The sequence below is a fragment of the Adiantum capillus-veneris genome, chromosome 24 (genome assembly GCF_014529385.1).
Source record: "Adiantum capillus-veneris isolate H3 chromosome 24, ASM1452938v2, whole genome shotgun sequence".
In the NCBI taxonomy this organism is placed as follows: Eukaryota; Viridiplantae; Streptophyta; class Polypodiopsida; order Polypodiales; family Pteridaceae; genus Adiantum; species Adiantum capillus-veneris.
In genome coordinates this window covers 62,770,625-62,787,569 of record NC_140954.1, presented here as the reverse complement: position 1 = coordinate 62,787,569, position 16,945 = coordinate 62,770,625, and the positions used below count along the sequence as shown (strand labels likewise).

At 48.7% G+C, this 16,945-nt stretch overlaps 1 protein-coding gene across 3 annotated transcripts in view; it reads right to left on the bottom strand.

Moving 5' to 3' along the window:
- LOC147426474 (uncharacterized) overlaps window positions 1–16,945 on the bottom strand; it is a 200,302-nt gene that overhangs the window by 102,323 nt on the left and 81,034 nt on the right. For all 3 annotated transcript variants that reach the window (XM_086498111.1, XM_086498113.1, XM_086498112.1), the window contains exons 5-6: window positions 13,179–13,343; window positions 13,017–13,076 (exon numbers count right to left, since the gene is read on the bottom strand). In XM_086498111.1, coding sequence (XP_086354237.1) covers window positions 13,017–13,076; window positions 13,179–13,343 — 225 coding nt within the window. The remainder of the gene's footprint in view (window positions 1–13,016; window positions 13,077–13,178; window positions 13,344–16,945) is intronic.

The window sequence follows — 16,945 nt, the reverse complement described above, 5'->3', positions numbered from 1 at the left end:
ACCCTCGACAGCCGCCCCCCCCCCCCCCCCCCCCCCAGAATTTCCCCCCTCTTCCTCATCCTCCCCGCCTTCTGCTCCCGTCGCCTCTCCACCTCGCCCCTATACCTCTATCGCCCCATCCCACCCCTCTTCTCCTCCACTCCCCCCAGCTCCTTCTCCCCACCCTCCTGCTCCAGTTTCACAGTCGGCTCAGGAGACTGGTCCCTGTCCGGCGGCTAGGAGATCTCTTGGCAGCGCCTTTGCCATGAGTCGCCTAGCGAGAGAGGGTCAGCCCTTCTTGCGGCCCCCTTTGCAGATTCAGACATCCTCCCTTGCAGCTATCCCTCGTGGGTTGATGTGCATTGACATCCGACGCCGCTGGGACTTCTTTGACTACGGGTTCACTCGTTTTCTTGGTGATTCCGCAGCAGACCATGAGGCAGCCTGATTCAGGGTTCATGTTTTGTTCCTCGCCGCTAGGGGAACAGAGGCCTTGGACTCAGCAGTTGGTTTCTCCTCCCCCCTCTGTGGTAGGGCCGAGACAGAGTGGTCCCTCGACTCAGTGGTAGGATGGTTGCATACACAGGTCTTAGAGTTCTCTCACCACATGGGAGAACTTGGAGTTACAGATATGCTGCAGACTTTGCGGCCATTGGCCAAGTTTGCGGTGACACCCCCAGACTCAGCAGGATGTAGGCACATTGTGGTGTACTTCTTTGCTGATACGCAGTGTTTGCCTTGCTATGTATACATTCATGAGGATTCCTGGACAGAGGAGGTTGCTTTACGCACGGCTTGCTCTGCTTGGGATTGGGCTAGGCACTCACTACAGTCACGCCTCTCTAGAGGACGCTCGGATGCGGATTACTCTCCATCCAAGCCTGCCTCGAAGATAGCCAGTCTTGCTGCTGCGGCAGCATCTGTTCTCTCTCGCTCCCCATGAGGATCGTCTCATGGAACGTGCAGGGACTAGGTGGGCCCCAGTTTCAGCAACAGCGGGGCCGATTGCGTCAGGAGCTTCAGCGTTGCCTTGTGGGAGGAGAGATTGATCTCCGTATGCTTCAGGAGCACCATTTGTGTGAGAGCCGCATTCGGCGATGTGGTCAGATTTTGCGTGGACGATATGATACCTTTTGGTCAGCTGCTTTTGGACCTAGAGGCATCCAGGGTGGGGTATGTATGACTATTGCGGACTCATTGCAGCAGGCCATTGTGGGCAGAGGGATTATTGTGCCAGGCAGGGCTCAGTGGATTACTATGCAGGTTATGGGTGGCCTTGTGGGCTTCCTGAACATCTATGCGCCCAATGTGGCGAGTGCTCGTGCAGAGTTTTGGTCACAGATTGTTGAGTCTTTGCCGCAGGCCGATCATTGGTGTATAGGAGGGGACTTCAACATGTTGGAGGACCCTTCTGACAGGATTGGTGGCAGCCATGCTACTGTGCATGGAGTCGAGTTGGTAGCTTGGGAGAGGTTGTGTATGACTTTGATGGTCTCGGATACATGGCAACACTCTGGTTTTGTGAGGCCCCCAGACAGTCTTGCCTTCTCTAGATCGGACGGCAGAGTGGGAGGAGTGAATCTATCGCGGATAGATTGCTTCTACACTAGTGACCACTTCAGTGACTTGGGGGGATCAGTGGGCATCCTGGCAGGGACATCCTTCTCGGACCATGCACCAGTGATCCTCACGGTGGCAGACAGGCAGAGGAGTGGGAGCACGATGCTTTGCATCCCATAGAGGGTCTTGTTGGACTCAGCACTCAGAGAGAGGGTAGAGGCTCTCTGGACACAGGGCATGGATAGCCAGGTCTCACCTGCAGATAGAGTGGCCTCAGGCCTAGCTCAGCTTAGCCACTTTTTTCTTCAGGAGTCTCTGGCTCGCCGGGCTGCAGCAAGAGAGGAGGAGCAACGTCTCAGAGGAGGCATTGCTTCACTACAGAGGATGCAGGAGCAGCATCCAGACAGTCCATGGTTGGAGGAGCAGTTACAGCAGGCTCGACAGGAGCTTGCTAGCACAGAGGAGAGGCGTCATGAGTTTGCCTTTCACCGACAGGCATCTTAGTGGACTCAGGTGGGTGACAGAGAGCCTGGTGCTTTTTTTTGAGACAGTAGGACCTCGACACTCGCATGCCAAGGTCATTCAGTTGAGGAGGCCCGATGGGTCAGTTGCTTGTGAGCCCGAGGATATGTGTGCAATTGCTACTGTCTTTTACCGTGAGTTACTGTCGGCTGTGCCTCAATCAGAGCGGCAGGATGCATGCAGGGAGCAGGTTTGGGCACAGATGCCATGTCTTGTGACAGAGGAGATGCGCCAGAGGCTAGAGATGCCACTTCAGCTTGAGGAGCTGCACACGGCTCTTAGGGCCCTCCCTCGTGGTAGCTGTCCAGGTGAGGATGGGTTGACTCCCAGCTTTTTCTTGGAGTACCGAGACTTGCTTGGCCCAGATCTTTGTAGTGCTTTTTAGTACATTTTGCACACAGGAGTGATGCCTGACAGCATGAGTCCTCGAGGGCCTGATCTACCTCATTCCCAAGGAGGGTGGCTCCTTGGATGAGATTCAACAGTGGCGCCCCGTCACCATCCTCAACACAGCCTACAAAATTCTTGCCAAGGCTCTGAGTTTGAGGATTAATCCACTTTTAGAGAGCCTTATACATGGGACTCAGACAGGTTTTGTCAAGGAACGCAGTATCCTTGACAACATCTTTACTTTCTTGGAGGCTTCTGCCCTGGCACGGCTCCGTGGTGAGGACCTTGTGATTCTTCTTCTCGATTTTGAGCAGGCATACGACCGAGTTGTCTGGGACTTTCTAGAGGACACTCTGCGCAGGATGGGCTTCTCAGATGCTTGGATCAGAGGGGTGTCAGCTTTGTACAGACAGGCTCACAGTCAGGTGCTTTTGGCAGGAGGGAGAGGTGAGCGCTTCATGCTCACACGCTCGGTCAGACAGAGTTGTCCTCTTGCCCCCTTTCTCTTTCTGTTCTATGCGGAGGTGATGAGCAGATTTTTGGTGTCACAGCAGGTTGGTCTTCGGGGCTTAGCACTCCCTATTCGGGGAGATGAGCTACTGGACGCTGAGTTTGCCGATGACTCAGCCTTGTACTTAGATGGCCAGGAGGCCAATCTTCACAGATGTGAGCAGGCTTTGGAGACCTTCTGTTGTGCATCGGGCGCACTGATCAACTGGAGAAAGACAGTGGCTTTCTGGATTGGTAGTGCTCCTGTGCCAGATTGGATGCCAGGAGAGGGTTTCAGGTGGCTTCCCCCAGGGACTGCAGTTTGGTACTTGGGTTGTCAGGTTGGTTTGGACTTGTCTCTTGAGCAGCAGATTGCTCCTCTTCTCCTGTCCATCGGGAGAAAGCTGTTACATTGGAGCTCAGCACAACTTTCATTGGCTGGTAGAGTAGTAGTTGCCAACTAGGTGCTGTTGGCGACTATGTGGTACATCACTATGTAGAGAGGTTGATCAGGAACTTCCTTTGGTCAGGACGTGACACTCAGATAGCCCGAGCCAAAGTGGCTTGGGAGGTCATCACTCTTCCTTGTTCACAGGGAGGGCTTGGGATCATTGACCCAGCACAACAGAGCAGAGCCCTTCTTGGGAAGTTCATCGTCAGAGGACTTCTTCGAGGTGAGGAGCTCTAGAACGAGTTCTTGCTACAGCGGCTTCGTGCTAGGGTGCCTCAGGCATGAGGCCCCTGGCAACCAGCGACCAGATGCATCTTCACAGAGATGCGCAGAGTTGGTTTGAGCAGGCGACTGGAGGACCGCTTCGCTGTGAGTTTTCTTCGATCTTGGGAGCTCTTGCGGCAAGGCCTAGAGCAGAGACAACCTACTTGTACGGAGGAGCGCTTACGGCAGCCCCTTGTCTGGAACCCCATGGTTAGCACTCAGAGAGGTCACTTGGTTGGTAGTCGGCCTCATGTTTCCTAGGGTCCCATGGCAGCGGGTCCAGCGCGCTCTCTAGGTGACTGGTTAGAGTTCACAGGCTTGTCAAAGGAGGTGCAGGGGTTCCAGCTCTACAGGGCATGAGAGGGGTGCAGAGCATGTGCCACGACATCTCAGAGGCAGTTCAAGCTGAGTGGCTCACGCCTCTCGAACCAGTAGCACCCCGGTGGATGGGAGCCTTCACACAATTGAAGGTTCTCATCTCAGTCAGGGCCTGCTCAAAGAGTGTTCCATCCGTTTTCTTCGAGCTGCAGGGTGGGGGACGCCTACAGTGAGTTGTAGTAAAGGCCCCGCAGGTGGCAGAGTGCTGTTTTAAGAGGATCCGAGTAGTGGGCATCTGTGAGAGGACTTGCGTCATAGATCCTGACCCAGCAGCTCTTGAGACTGGACACTGGAGGCTGTGGGCTTGGGAGTGTTGTCCACTGGCACGAGTACAATGAGATCTTGGTGAGTGGCTATGGAGGGACCCCTTCTCTTTTGCAGACCACCCAGGAGTCCCCTTCTTTCAGTACACTGTTCGGCTTGGCCGTCATATACTTGCAGCACAGAGAGAGGCCCGCCCCGCTGCAGCACGTCATTGGCAGGAGGAGGGCCTCACAGTCGAGTTCTTGGCAGCCTTTTGGCAGAGGCTGTGGGACTCCAGACAGACGATGCACGTCACTTTGTTTGAGTGGCTGGTTGCACACAAAGCTACAGCAGTAGGGAGCTGGCTTGTGCATGGTGGTCTCTCGGCCGCATGTGTAGCCTGTGACCAGTTGGTGGAGAGTCAGCGTCATTGTCTTTGGGACTGTCCATCGGCCCAGCAGGTGTGGCTACGAGTTCTTCGGCTGATGCCTACTCTCTTCACGGCTAGACAATACACTTGGGGGGCAGCGGCTTGGTCCACTCTCACGGGCCCGGCACTTCAGTTTGAGCTATCTTCCACTTGTAGGATGATAGTGATACAGGGGGGGCGACCTACAGTCCAGTCTGCTACTACGCTACTACAGAGATTACTCCACAGGAGTGGTGCAGTGAGAGAGAGGAGTGTTGGGAGCTCATTAGTGGCCAGACACTTTGGTTTATCTGGCGGGTCCGCTGTTTCCGCATTTTTGAGGCTCGGTCTATGCAGCCAGCAGAGACTGCTCGTGACTTTTGGCTAGAGCTGATCCATACTCTCAGAGGACAGCTTGAGAGACTACAGGGCAGCTCCGACCGCATGCGGGAGCGCCGCGAGGCTTCCCTTCGACTTTGGCGCCCTGGGCCTTTCTACACCTTTGTCCAAGGTGTGCTCAGATGGCACTACCGACCACCTGTGTCGCTCTTCCCTCCTCCCATCCCTTGATTTAGCCCCATTGTATATATGTTGTTCTTTCATTGGGAGAGTCTCCCCATCATGTTTGTTGTAGCCCTCTCTTGCAGAGGTGGTTGTAGCCCTACGGGCAGCTTTCATTAACTAATAGAAGGATCTTTTTCTCGGAAAAAAAAAAAGACAACAATTCTGTGCAGCATTCAGGCCAGGTGACTATCAGGAGAAGGTTTTGGATGAGTTGGCCAACATGGTGCTCCAGGGAGAGGAGACTTTTGCAAAACTTATGACGAAAACCAAGTCTCTGGTTGCCAAGCTTCCCCAGCAACCCGGTGAATTTATGGTTAACAAGTGGGTAGAGAAGGCGCTTCCCAAAACTTCTCAGCAAAAATTCCGAGAGTGTCTCCGACCCGATGCCACTCTGGAGGAGTTCATCGCAGCTGCTACTAGGATAGAGGGGGCTAGGAAGCTGTTCACCAACCCCCCTCACATAGAGACTCCCTCCGTGTTTTCGGAAAGTCCTGCTGATCCATTGACTTCTTTGCGCAGAGAACTTGAAGCCCTAAAACTACAACGCGCTCTCCACGAAAAGAAATCAATCTTTCTTAGACAAGAGAAACCACCACATCTTGAGGCTTTGGATCAAATCAAGAGAGAGCTAGAAGAGCTTCGGTCTCAGCAGGAGACTAAAGCTATGGTATGGTGCAGCTCTTGTCGCTCTCCAGGACATCCTCCACAGGACTGTCCCCTTCGGGCTTATTGCCACTTCTTCGAAAAATCTAGGCACGAAGACAAGGATTGCTACTATATCAAGGGATTGCGGCAAATACAACAAAGTCTAGGTCCTTCTCTCCAACAAGGGCTAGCACCTGCATCCAACATGATCTCACCCTATGGCCATCAAAACCCGTTGCCACCTCTGCTGACAACACCTCCTATGCAGCAAGGTATGCACAACAACTTTGCATCTCCCAGCTTTTATCATGCTGGTACTCAGCATCCGGTCCCATGCAGCAAGGGCAAAGACCACTTCCCCCCTCCAATAGGCCAATTTTGTGCTACAGGTGCGGAGAGTATGGACATTATCAGAGCAAATCTCCATTGCCAAAAGGGTCCCCTCCTTGCCGACACTGTCCTAAAGCTAAGGATGACTATAGTAAGGACTGTCCAAAACAACGAGCATCCACACCTGCAAGCACAAACCAGAACCAGCAGGAGTTCACATTCCCAAAGCTTAACCTCATCACAGTAAGCACCATTCCACAGGCCCCGCCTTCCACTCTTGTAGTTGCCTCTCCAGATGGGTTGAAGCAAGTGGAAGAGCCGGCTGGTGTGCTCACACGGGCACAGAGAGCTGCTCTTGGCCTCAGCCTCCCTGGTACAATTTTTCCATCTCCTGTCACACAAATGAGTCAAACTCCCTTAGTAGCTGACAAACCAGCAGGTAGTGTCTAGAGCCAATCTACCTCGCTTCTATCAGATATTGATGGTGCTTTCATGGAAGCAGTAGAGGACTTGCAGAAGCTTAAGATACCAGAGCAAGATCTAATCACAGGAGTGAAGCCTACAACAGAGTCTATCTTGAAAAACACCTTTCAACAAGTGTCACTGTACGACATGCTTCGACTTGATGCAAATTTGAGAAGTGACACCCTTTCCATCATCCAGTCTCGTACCCTGGTGCAGGGCCTAGTGGTGGGCACCTACCTGTGCAGCCCTGGGAGTCCTACATGATTTCATATCCAGCTGCTCCCCTCACCGACTACAAAAGTCCTCGTCTCACTGTGTCTATTCTTGGGCATCAATTCTCAGGCGTCATAGTGGATGGTGGTTCTGGGATCAATCTGATGCCAGAATTGACTATGTTGGCCTTAGGTGTGCAGCCTACCCGCCCTGCTCCATTCGCTGTTACATTGGCAGACTAGAGGACATTCTACCCTGTGGGCATAGTAGAGAAGGTGCCTCTGATGGTACAAGACTTCACATTTAGCTTGGATTTTGTGGTGGTCAGTCTTCCTCAGGTGGAGGGAGGATTTCCTTTGCTTATTGGTAGACCATGGTTGCGGCATACTAAGGCACTTCAAGATTGGGGAAACGATGCCATGTGGATACATACTCCTGGCTCCCCCATGCAACCAATTCGGCTCGAAGGAGGTATGGATCCAGTGGTTCATTACAGCTCATTGTCAGTACAGTCTAACCCCGACCCTGAGCAGCCAATCCCACCTGACGGGTCTTACGAAGACCTGCTGTAGTGGTTGGAAGCTACCACCTCAATGCCATGTTATGTGGTCTCTATTCAAAACTCACTTGTGGCGATTAACACTCTCTCTCCCAGCTCCTCAGGCGGACACCAATGTCCCAAGTCCTACAGCAGACAGTGTACCAGTCGAAGAAGTGTGTTAGTCCCTGATTCTCATGATTCAAATGTTCCTTTGATCAAAGCCGTCGGTCTCGAGGAACCTATAACACATCACCGAAGGGGGAAGAAATCTCCTCTGCATGAACTCGTCAATGATTCCCCCCTTCTTCTAACATCTCCCAGGTCGGACGCCCCGCCCCCTTAAAAGCACTCTGTGATGTCTGTGTCTGAAGATTTACCCTTCGAGGAGCTTCCACCAGGATGGTTACAAGAAGAGTATGCGGAGTTTCCAATCGATCAAACACCAGGACATGATGTCTCGAAGCTCCAAGAGACAGCTCACTTCTCAACTTCTGAAGTACCCTCCTCAATTACACCTCCTGACCCGGTCAAAAAAGTCAACCTGGGCGACCCTGACAACCCTCAGCACGTCCTCTTAGCAGCTTGGTTATGGGAGCATCCCGCATTACTTGATCAGGCAGTTTCTTTTATACACTCTTTTAAGGATGTTTTTGCTTGGTCCTACAAGGATTTGGAAGGGATCCCACCAGAATTGGGCCACACTATCCCTCTGGTTGAAGGGGCTAAGCATGTCAGAGGCCGAGCTTACAAGCTCAACCCATAGTATGCAGAGACTGTCAAGTCAGAGCTCGAAAAAATGCAAGAGACAGGGATCATTATACCTGTGGAGCACTCTGAGTGGTTATCACCCATGGTGATAGCGCCCAAGAAGCAGTCCAATAAAATCCGTGTGTGCGTAGATTACCGCACTCTGAACAAGATAACTATCCCACATGGTTTCCCCACACTGGTTGGACCAGGGCGAAAGAGGACTAGACCAGTTGGACCCGGCGAGAGGAGAACAGTGCAAGGCAAGGTAGGGGAAGCTAGATAGACCCAACTAGCTTCAAGATTTGTACCTCACAGAGTGAGATTTCAGTTGAGATCCCATCATGGTCGCCAAAATGAGAGCACCTGTAGCGCAGATAGTGTGTCGTGCTCTCTACAATGGGTGCTCCTTAGTACAATGTGCGTGACAATCTCACTCAAAATAGACTGATAACAGGAAACAATAGACAACAACTGAGCTCACAGAGACACAGAGACACAACAGCAACAGTAGACCACAACAAATGACTCGACCATCTCAAAGAACTTATACAGACTCTGGCGTGGAAGCACACTCAGCTCCAGCCCGGGACTCTCAGGTACAATGGGGTGTCAAGGATCAGATGTGCAGGGATGGTGAAGACGTGCTCTCTGTATAGACTCACTCTAGATGACTACAGGAAAGATCATGATGACCAAACCGCTACTACTCATATATACAACCATAAAGAGCCACCAACGACTCATAAATGATAGCATCAAGTCTATCTCCACTGAGTGGTGGTGGTGACCTGGCCACGATGTCCACTAGACCACCGTATCCCTGCCACGTCACTGCCCAGCGAGTCCATCCAGTGCGAACCGACCGTCCAGTGTGAATCGACCAACCAAAGACCAACTGTAAGTCCAAACTGTACTAACTGTCCTGTGAAAGTGACACCATAGCCTGCTACAAGAATCACCACATTTTAAGCATATTGAGCAGCAGGGTCCATAAGCTCTTGCACCGGAATACGCACTTCCATGGTAAGAGCAGGCCCTTCCCAGGCTCGACGCGCATCTTCGAAATCCTCATGTAAACATTCTTCGATGAGGGTCAAGGGATCCATAGCCGGATTCTCCGAGGCTTTCCGGCGTTTGTAAATGCACTGTTCTAGATGATCATTTGACGACAAAACCACTCTCCTAGTCGTGTCATCGAATCGGGTGCACAATTTTTTTTTTTAAATCTGCTTTGATTAATTTACAAGCGGGAAACCTCAAAACAAGAAAAACCCACGAAAAGAAAGGGATACAAACAGCGGAGCACTATGAGGCTTCGAAGGCTAGAAACAGTCAAAGTAAGTCCTGTAGGTATCAAGAGTGATGTCTCCAGCGTCATAGGTAAAATGCAGCGCTTGACCAAGAGATAATTTGAAATAGGGAAAGGGGTCAACAGAAGTGCCTTGGAACATTAAGGAGTTCCTATGGTGCCACATGGCCCACAGAGTCTAAAATCTGACCCAGGTGAAGAACACCGCAAACCGAGATTGCGGTGACTGTAGCACCCAAAAAGCCAAAAGCGTCTGTGAAAAGAGCCGGAGGTAAAACGCAGCCGAAGAGCAGTCGACACTTGCCGAATGATGGCTCTGGACTGATGACAACGCCACAATAAGTGTGGCAGGGTCTCCTCAGCTTCAAGGCATCTGGGGCAGCAAGAAGGCGCAATATGCCGAGCATGTAACACACTGCCAACAGGTAGAGCTCCTACCAAGCAGCACCACAAGAAACCACGTTCCTTCAAAGGCAGATGACTCTGCCAAATGCGAGACAATGTGTGTTGCCACCACAAGGATGGCTTGGAAAGCGACCACAGTTGATTACCCTGATGCACAATCCATACGTCACACTGAAGGACGGCATAGACACTACCAGCTGAGATGCAGTCCAATCTAGTAGTAGCCAAACTCCAATCAGAGTCCACATCCAAAGGAGAAATGGGTGAGTGAGCAGCAAGCATCCTTTTAATCTCCCGCCAGAGAGGAGAATAGTGAAGACCCAACCGAAAGTGGGACACTGCATCAGCGAACAAAATAACATAAACCGAGTCGTCAACCACCTGATGCACCTGACAGATTCCTTTTTGGGAAAGAAAATACGCTTGGCAAGGAGACCGTTGAACCAAAGTCGAAGCGAAGGCCTTGCTCCAATGCAGACTCTCCAAGCGAAGAGAGTTACCCGCAGAGGATTGTCGACCATTCCAAGCCAAATGCGAAGTGAACCTTCCAATCAACAATTACAGAAGAAGTAAAGGGACAACCAGGAATGTGTCCTTCAAGCTTCCCAAAAACAACATCCCAATAAGTCGGTTTCCAAAGACCAAAAGATGGGGTGACAATGTGCGTACACAAATGTGTGACCATGAGAGCCCAGGGTTGCTGCTGCTCCATCAAAACGGGCAACAGCATAACTTTCTGAACCAGAAGATGACGTCTCAAGTCCAAAATATTTAACCCTCCAAGCCACTTGGGAGAACACAGCTTGTCCATAAATAGAAGCCGAAAACCCTTCTTACTTAGGCTTCGAAAACCTGCCAACTCACTGAACAAAGCCACACACTCTGCTGAATCCAGAAAGCCTAGGGAACATTTAACATCACGCTCAACTGGATTCAGAAAACCAAGATTTTAACACTACACACACACACACTCAAACCCGAACAGGAACTGTACATAGAGCTTGCTGTCACACACACCACACACGCACGCACATCTTCGGGCCTACAAGCACGCAGGGCTGCCGAACAAGCTGCTGCAACAAGACGTGCTGAGGCGAAACATGCTGGTGCAGACACTGCCACGCAGGCAGAGCACGTGCAGGCTGACCTGCTACAGGGCTGCTGATTCCGACAGGAGAACATTTCCATGCAGGTGCTAAACCACGCGCAGGCAGAGGGCTCGCGCAGGTGCAGAAACGTGCAGGCAAGCCTTCGCTTGTCCCCACTCACTCACGCGCCCCACATGCACGCACGCGCACAGCACACACAGAGGAGTGGTCGAGATGTAAAAAGAAAGCGAGAGGAGAAGACGCACCGATGGGGTCCCGAACACCCTTAAGGGCCTCCCACACCGCTACCAATGTGGCATTTGCTTTAGATTGCGTAAATGGAAAGTACACAGATGCAATACCTCAATGCAAGACTCTGCTCAACTCGAATGGATAACGTGGCCATGGTAACTCTGAAGAAGCACCTCCAGTGCTGATTTGATGTGCCGATGAGATCCAACTCGATGTGGCGGATGGCCAACAAGGGGTAGATCTTGGGCTGATTTGCACACCCGACGTGAGAGGAATCAAGAGCTGAATGCTGGCTGCAAAAATGCAGGTCTTTGAAGCAAAAACGCAGAAAATCTGTCATTAATGGAAGGCTAAAAAATGAATCAGTTGATGCTCAACGGATGGGCAGCAAAAGGGACGCAAATCGCCAAAGCAATGGGCACTAGGGCAAGGGAGGGAATGGCCACAGAGGAGTTTCCAATGGCCAGCAGATGTGGAGCGCTTGTGGCTGAAAACACAGATTTGGAGGAAGGGGCTGCTATCTCACGAAACACCAAAGATGGGGAGATGTGGGCGATCGCTTAAAGGACTAGTGCCCTTCCTCTTGCATGGTCTGCTCCTAGCGTCTCAAGGCATCAAAATGGTTTTAGTGTGGAATCTACTGCTTTGGCAGCTATTATCGACCCTCTCGCGGCCCAAGTGTTGACCTCGTCAACCCGTTCGATGCATGTGGACCTACCACCACCCCTTCTCATCCATCCCAAGAATTGCTTCCTCCTTAGCCGCTGAGGCAAATGAGTGGACAGGCCAAAGGACATAGCGTAGCGTACCTGTGCACTGTGTAGAGCCTATGACAGCCTAGCTAGATGAGATCTTCGATGAGAACAAGCCTTTTCCGGATGTCCCATTTGATGGAAAATGAAACATTCGTTCGGTAGGAGGAGAATCAACTGTCGCCAAGTATGGGGGTCACTGATGCTGGTGATCCCTACCACCTTTTTCACCACTAAAGCAGCTATTCTGGGGGAGGCTCAATGTAGGTACCTTTGAGATCTCTAAGCCAAGGAAGAAGGTGAAGGTAATCCCAACACAAACAAGGAACAGACCGGAAATGGGAAGTCTACCTCCTCATTCATTCCAAAACATGGCACCAATGTAAAAAATGAGAGGCACCCAAAGCCAACGGCCAGATTGATGGGATCTTGGGCATCATGTCTGCACTCTCAAACTCTAGCTGATAGTATCCATGCCTAGAATCTACGCATCCACAATGAGGAATGATTTAAAAGAGGAACTCAGGAACGGTTATTTGTCTGATGACATATCTGAATGGACCATGGTAATTTAAGTAGGTCATTGGCATTTAAGAGGGTAGTGACACTTGCTATGATACCATATAGCTTCAACCAAATTATCAAAAGTTCAGCTTCCCAAAAAACATTGATGACGAAAGCTTTGATTAGCAAAGTGTGAATTTACAACACAATAACAAAATCATGAGAAAAACACAAACAACTGAACGCCAAGAGATGTAACCAGAATATGTATATAAACATATGAAACTGCTACATCAACTTTGTTTTGAAATTTACATGTTACCACAACTTTGACTACTACAAATAGCAAGAGACACAAGTTATCTTGATTCCTAAACTGATTGATGAGCTATACATAGAAACTATGAAGTAATAGATCATTTAAAGCCTAAATCTTCATATATTCCAATTAGGACATTGAAAATCTGGACACTTAATATAAAAGAACTAAATGCATAAGGTATACTACCATACCTCTTCTGTTGACTTTAAAGAAGTTTCCACACTTCGCAATCGCACCTGAAGCTTCTCCACCTTACCAGAAAATACACAATGTCGCAGACTACATAATACTAGATTACACCAAATTAAAGATTCTAATTATGAAAACACAATGTTAAACTTCGAAGGACAAACCTTCCTTTTGACATTTTTTGAGTAAGCCAGGAGTTCTTGTTCTCTCTTCTCTTGTTGGCTGTTGAGCACTCCAATAAGCTTACTCTGCTCAGCTAGCTTTTCAGCTTGTTCTGTAGTCTTGGCCCTCAATAAAGAGACCTCAAACTCCTTCTCAAGAAGAGCCTTCTGTTTCACATAAAATAGGGTTTCCTTTAACAAAGATAAAACATTCTTTAGAGAATCTCAAACATCTCCCACAGCCAAAGCATTTGAGATTACCTCTTTATGATTAAAAAGAAACTATAGTAAAGAAACACACAAAGCACTTGACTACAAGAAATCAAAGAGCACCTGGTAAACGAAGATAGGAATCTCCCTGAAGGTGCATACGCACAACTAAGGTTACCACTATCCCTCAACTCACTTAGAATTTAGTTTGTCAAAAATAAATACCTAGATGAATCCACAAAAATCCCAATCTCAACCACAAAGAAAAATGCAAGGTGTAGATTCATGGTACTGATCCACAAGACATTATAACCATCAGCTCCATAATGCATAGTATTGACAAAGCACTAGTACATTTGCATAAATGCTATCAGTGCCCAATGGTACACCCACGTTGAATATTACAGTATTCAAGGACTTAAATTCAAATGCGATCAAAAAAAGAGCCCATGACTCTGAGGTGAAATCACATCCAAGTCAAAGTTGAATTGAAGCGATTGAAGAAGAGGACTTTTACAAAAGTAAAAAGAGTCAACATTATCATGTTGAAACGTGAGGAAACTACAAGATCTCCAAACTGTTCACAGCATACAAAGTCTGACCCAATTAAAGAAACCAATATATTGTCGTGAAGGTGAAGATACGTTTCCAAACAGCTAGAAAATTTTCTGAAAACAATCTGGGAGAATGAGCTCAATGTCATGCGGAGATCCGAGAGATGAAGGCCCTGGTATGATTGCAAAACCAAAGTGAGGAGCAGTCTCAACCCTACCGGAACACCAATCTCAACAAAGAGTTGAAATTTGTTGACATCGCCAGAAAAAAAAAAGATTTAAATCCCATATGCCTCATTCATGCCACCAATTTTCTTGTTTGTGCATAATCCGCAATGTATTACAACGCCCGGAGATCCAAGATGGTGACTACAACTTTGTATATGCTTGTTTAGCAGTATTGGTGAACATAGAAGATCCATGAATTGCCAATCCCAAAGTCGTCCTCATTGTGAAAGCCCAAGAAATTGGCACATGGAAACAATCGATCTTCAAAGGTCATGCCAAAACCTTACCCAGGCCTAGGTTTCTAGTGGCCATCAGAATGAGAGGATGTTTCCATCATTATTTGCCAATTCATGGATGATTCTGATCCCCCTCTGGGACAGGAAATCTGCTTGGGGACAAGAGCCTTGCACCGATGTTTCCATAAATTCTGGACTCCAATAGATGCTTTCAAGTATTCACAAATTACCTTGCTGGAAATCCTTGCCATACCAAGATAAATGGTTTATAATATCAATATAACCTGCGATCAGTCTCAAAGGATAAGGACAAGTTACAACCATAAATTTTGCCCTCAATTTTACTAAATGTTACCTCCCCATATGATTGTCCAAAGTTGCCGATAACACATGACATAGACGCACGAGCATAAGTGTCCATGGCTGTCTTTGCGCAGCCAGCATGAAGTTGCTTTTTTGGCAGTAAGCAAAAAAGTAGATGCAAGATAATCAGCCCCCAAACTCTTTTGGTTTGGATCCATAGCCGCAACACCCAACAGAGAGCACAGCAACTCCAAAGAAGTCATTCTTTAAGTTGTTGCACAACACGATATAAGCAGAGATATATCTGAAGGACAAGAGGAGGTTGCCTAGATTTGGCGCTCACCTGCAAGCACTACTTTGTGCATAGCGTGTTGTTTTGCCCTTGACATATTAAGCATCAGCATTTTAAGAGAGAGGCAATCAGGACCCAAATCAGGGACGCCCAAAGTGGGGCACAGCAACTCCAAAGAAATCATTTTTTGAATTGTTGCAGAGGAGAAGATACTGCATATAAACGCTCAGGAGGATGAATTTTTAAAGTTAGACAGGTGACAGATACAATGCAAGAGTCACACAACATTGGAGCGGAGTGGATTTTCTTTCTAAAGAGAAACTACTTTTCAATGTGGAAAAAACAATTTAGAGACTACCATGGAAATAGCTAAGGAAGAGAAATCTAAACCCTTACTGAGAACTCAGGAAAAGAGAAAGAAACTCATTTTATACAGAAACGGCTATTGACTACCCGACAAGATAAGTAACTTTTCTTGTTGCTCAAATGGAAAACATGAAGAAGTTGGAGAAAGAAGCAGAAAGTTCAAAGAAACTATCAAGGCTTCAGGATATAAAGGTGCAAAGGGTTAGACAGGAGGTAAAGCACAGGGTGAGTTACAGGTTTGGAAGAGCAACTGAGACTGCAGAAAAGTCGCAAGTCAGAGCATTCGAAACATTTGAAATTGTTTAAGAACAGGTATTGGAGTTGGGAGAGAAAAATAGTTTATTTTATGTCAAGAGAATAAGATTTTAAGAGAAGACTGGAACCTTTGAAAGCAATGGAGAAGTAGGTCTTGCAAGGGAGAAGATGTAGACTGTCGTAGTGTTATTGACAGACTCAGAAATAGGTGTGATGAACGATCACATTGTTGCAACAGGGAGGGCTTTGCTTTTGGGCATCCCTTGTACTGTTTATAAGAGCCCCTGGGGCCTCACTTTGCAAAGCATCTGGACGTAGAGTTTGAGAGCAGAGGGCCCTTGGGAGTTGTACCTTGATTTGATCAATAATAAAGAAATACCGAAAGGGGCGCCAGTCTTTGGGGCCAGTGCTTCTGGGCGCGGAACTCCGCCGTGCCGTGTCGACTCTCTCTCTCAAACTCTGCGTCCAGATACGGACATCCTCACATCAGCTAGAGATCGAGACACGCAGATTTAGAGGAGTACCCGCTGAGTCCAGGATTTGTCGGGTGTGCCAAATAGAGCCAGAGACAGAGCTACATTACATATGTCACTGCCCAGTATACTATGAGATACGAGGCCGCTTTCACTGTCTATTCAGAGAGGGTTTTGGGACAATTTCTAGAGTCATGAGGTACCAAGATCAGAGATGCCTCGGATTATACTTACTGGAGATTCACAAACACAGAGAGGACCTCTTGAAGAGGGGCACAATGAGAGAGATCCAGCGACAGCCGAAGATTACAGATTTCTTTCAGTCACAGACAGAGGAGTTCGAGCAGCCCCCACAGCATAACAACACCAGAGGCACCAGAGGCAGGCATACTGCTTGATCGGGCGATAGAGTTGGGGCGGTCCCGTTGCCCACGGATGAAGGGGCCCTCTAGATATCGACACAAATTGTGACAGAGGATCCATATCATATTGGCGCGACATAGGAGCCGTCCCGGATACTGATGTATATGTATATGATGCCTCGACTGCCAGAGAGCTCCATTGCATTGTATCAGCTCACCCTTTGTATTTCCTATTCCCTTTGTATCAGCTTTCACCCCACCCCTACCCACTATTTAATTTTCAGTTCTTTAAACTTTTTGTACCCAGACCTGGTATTAGATTCACTACATGTAACCTTTTGGTCTCATAGGTCATTTGGCCTTTTGAAGACGTTAATATTACATTTCATTTCATTTCTCTCTCTATTAAAGCTCCATGGTTTTGAAGTCTCTGTTCGTGTGTTGTTGTTGATTTCTCGCTTGGAGTGTCCAAGCCTGTAACACTATTCAGG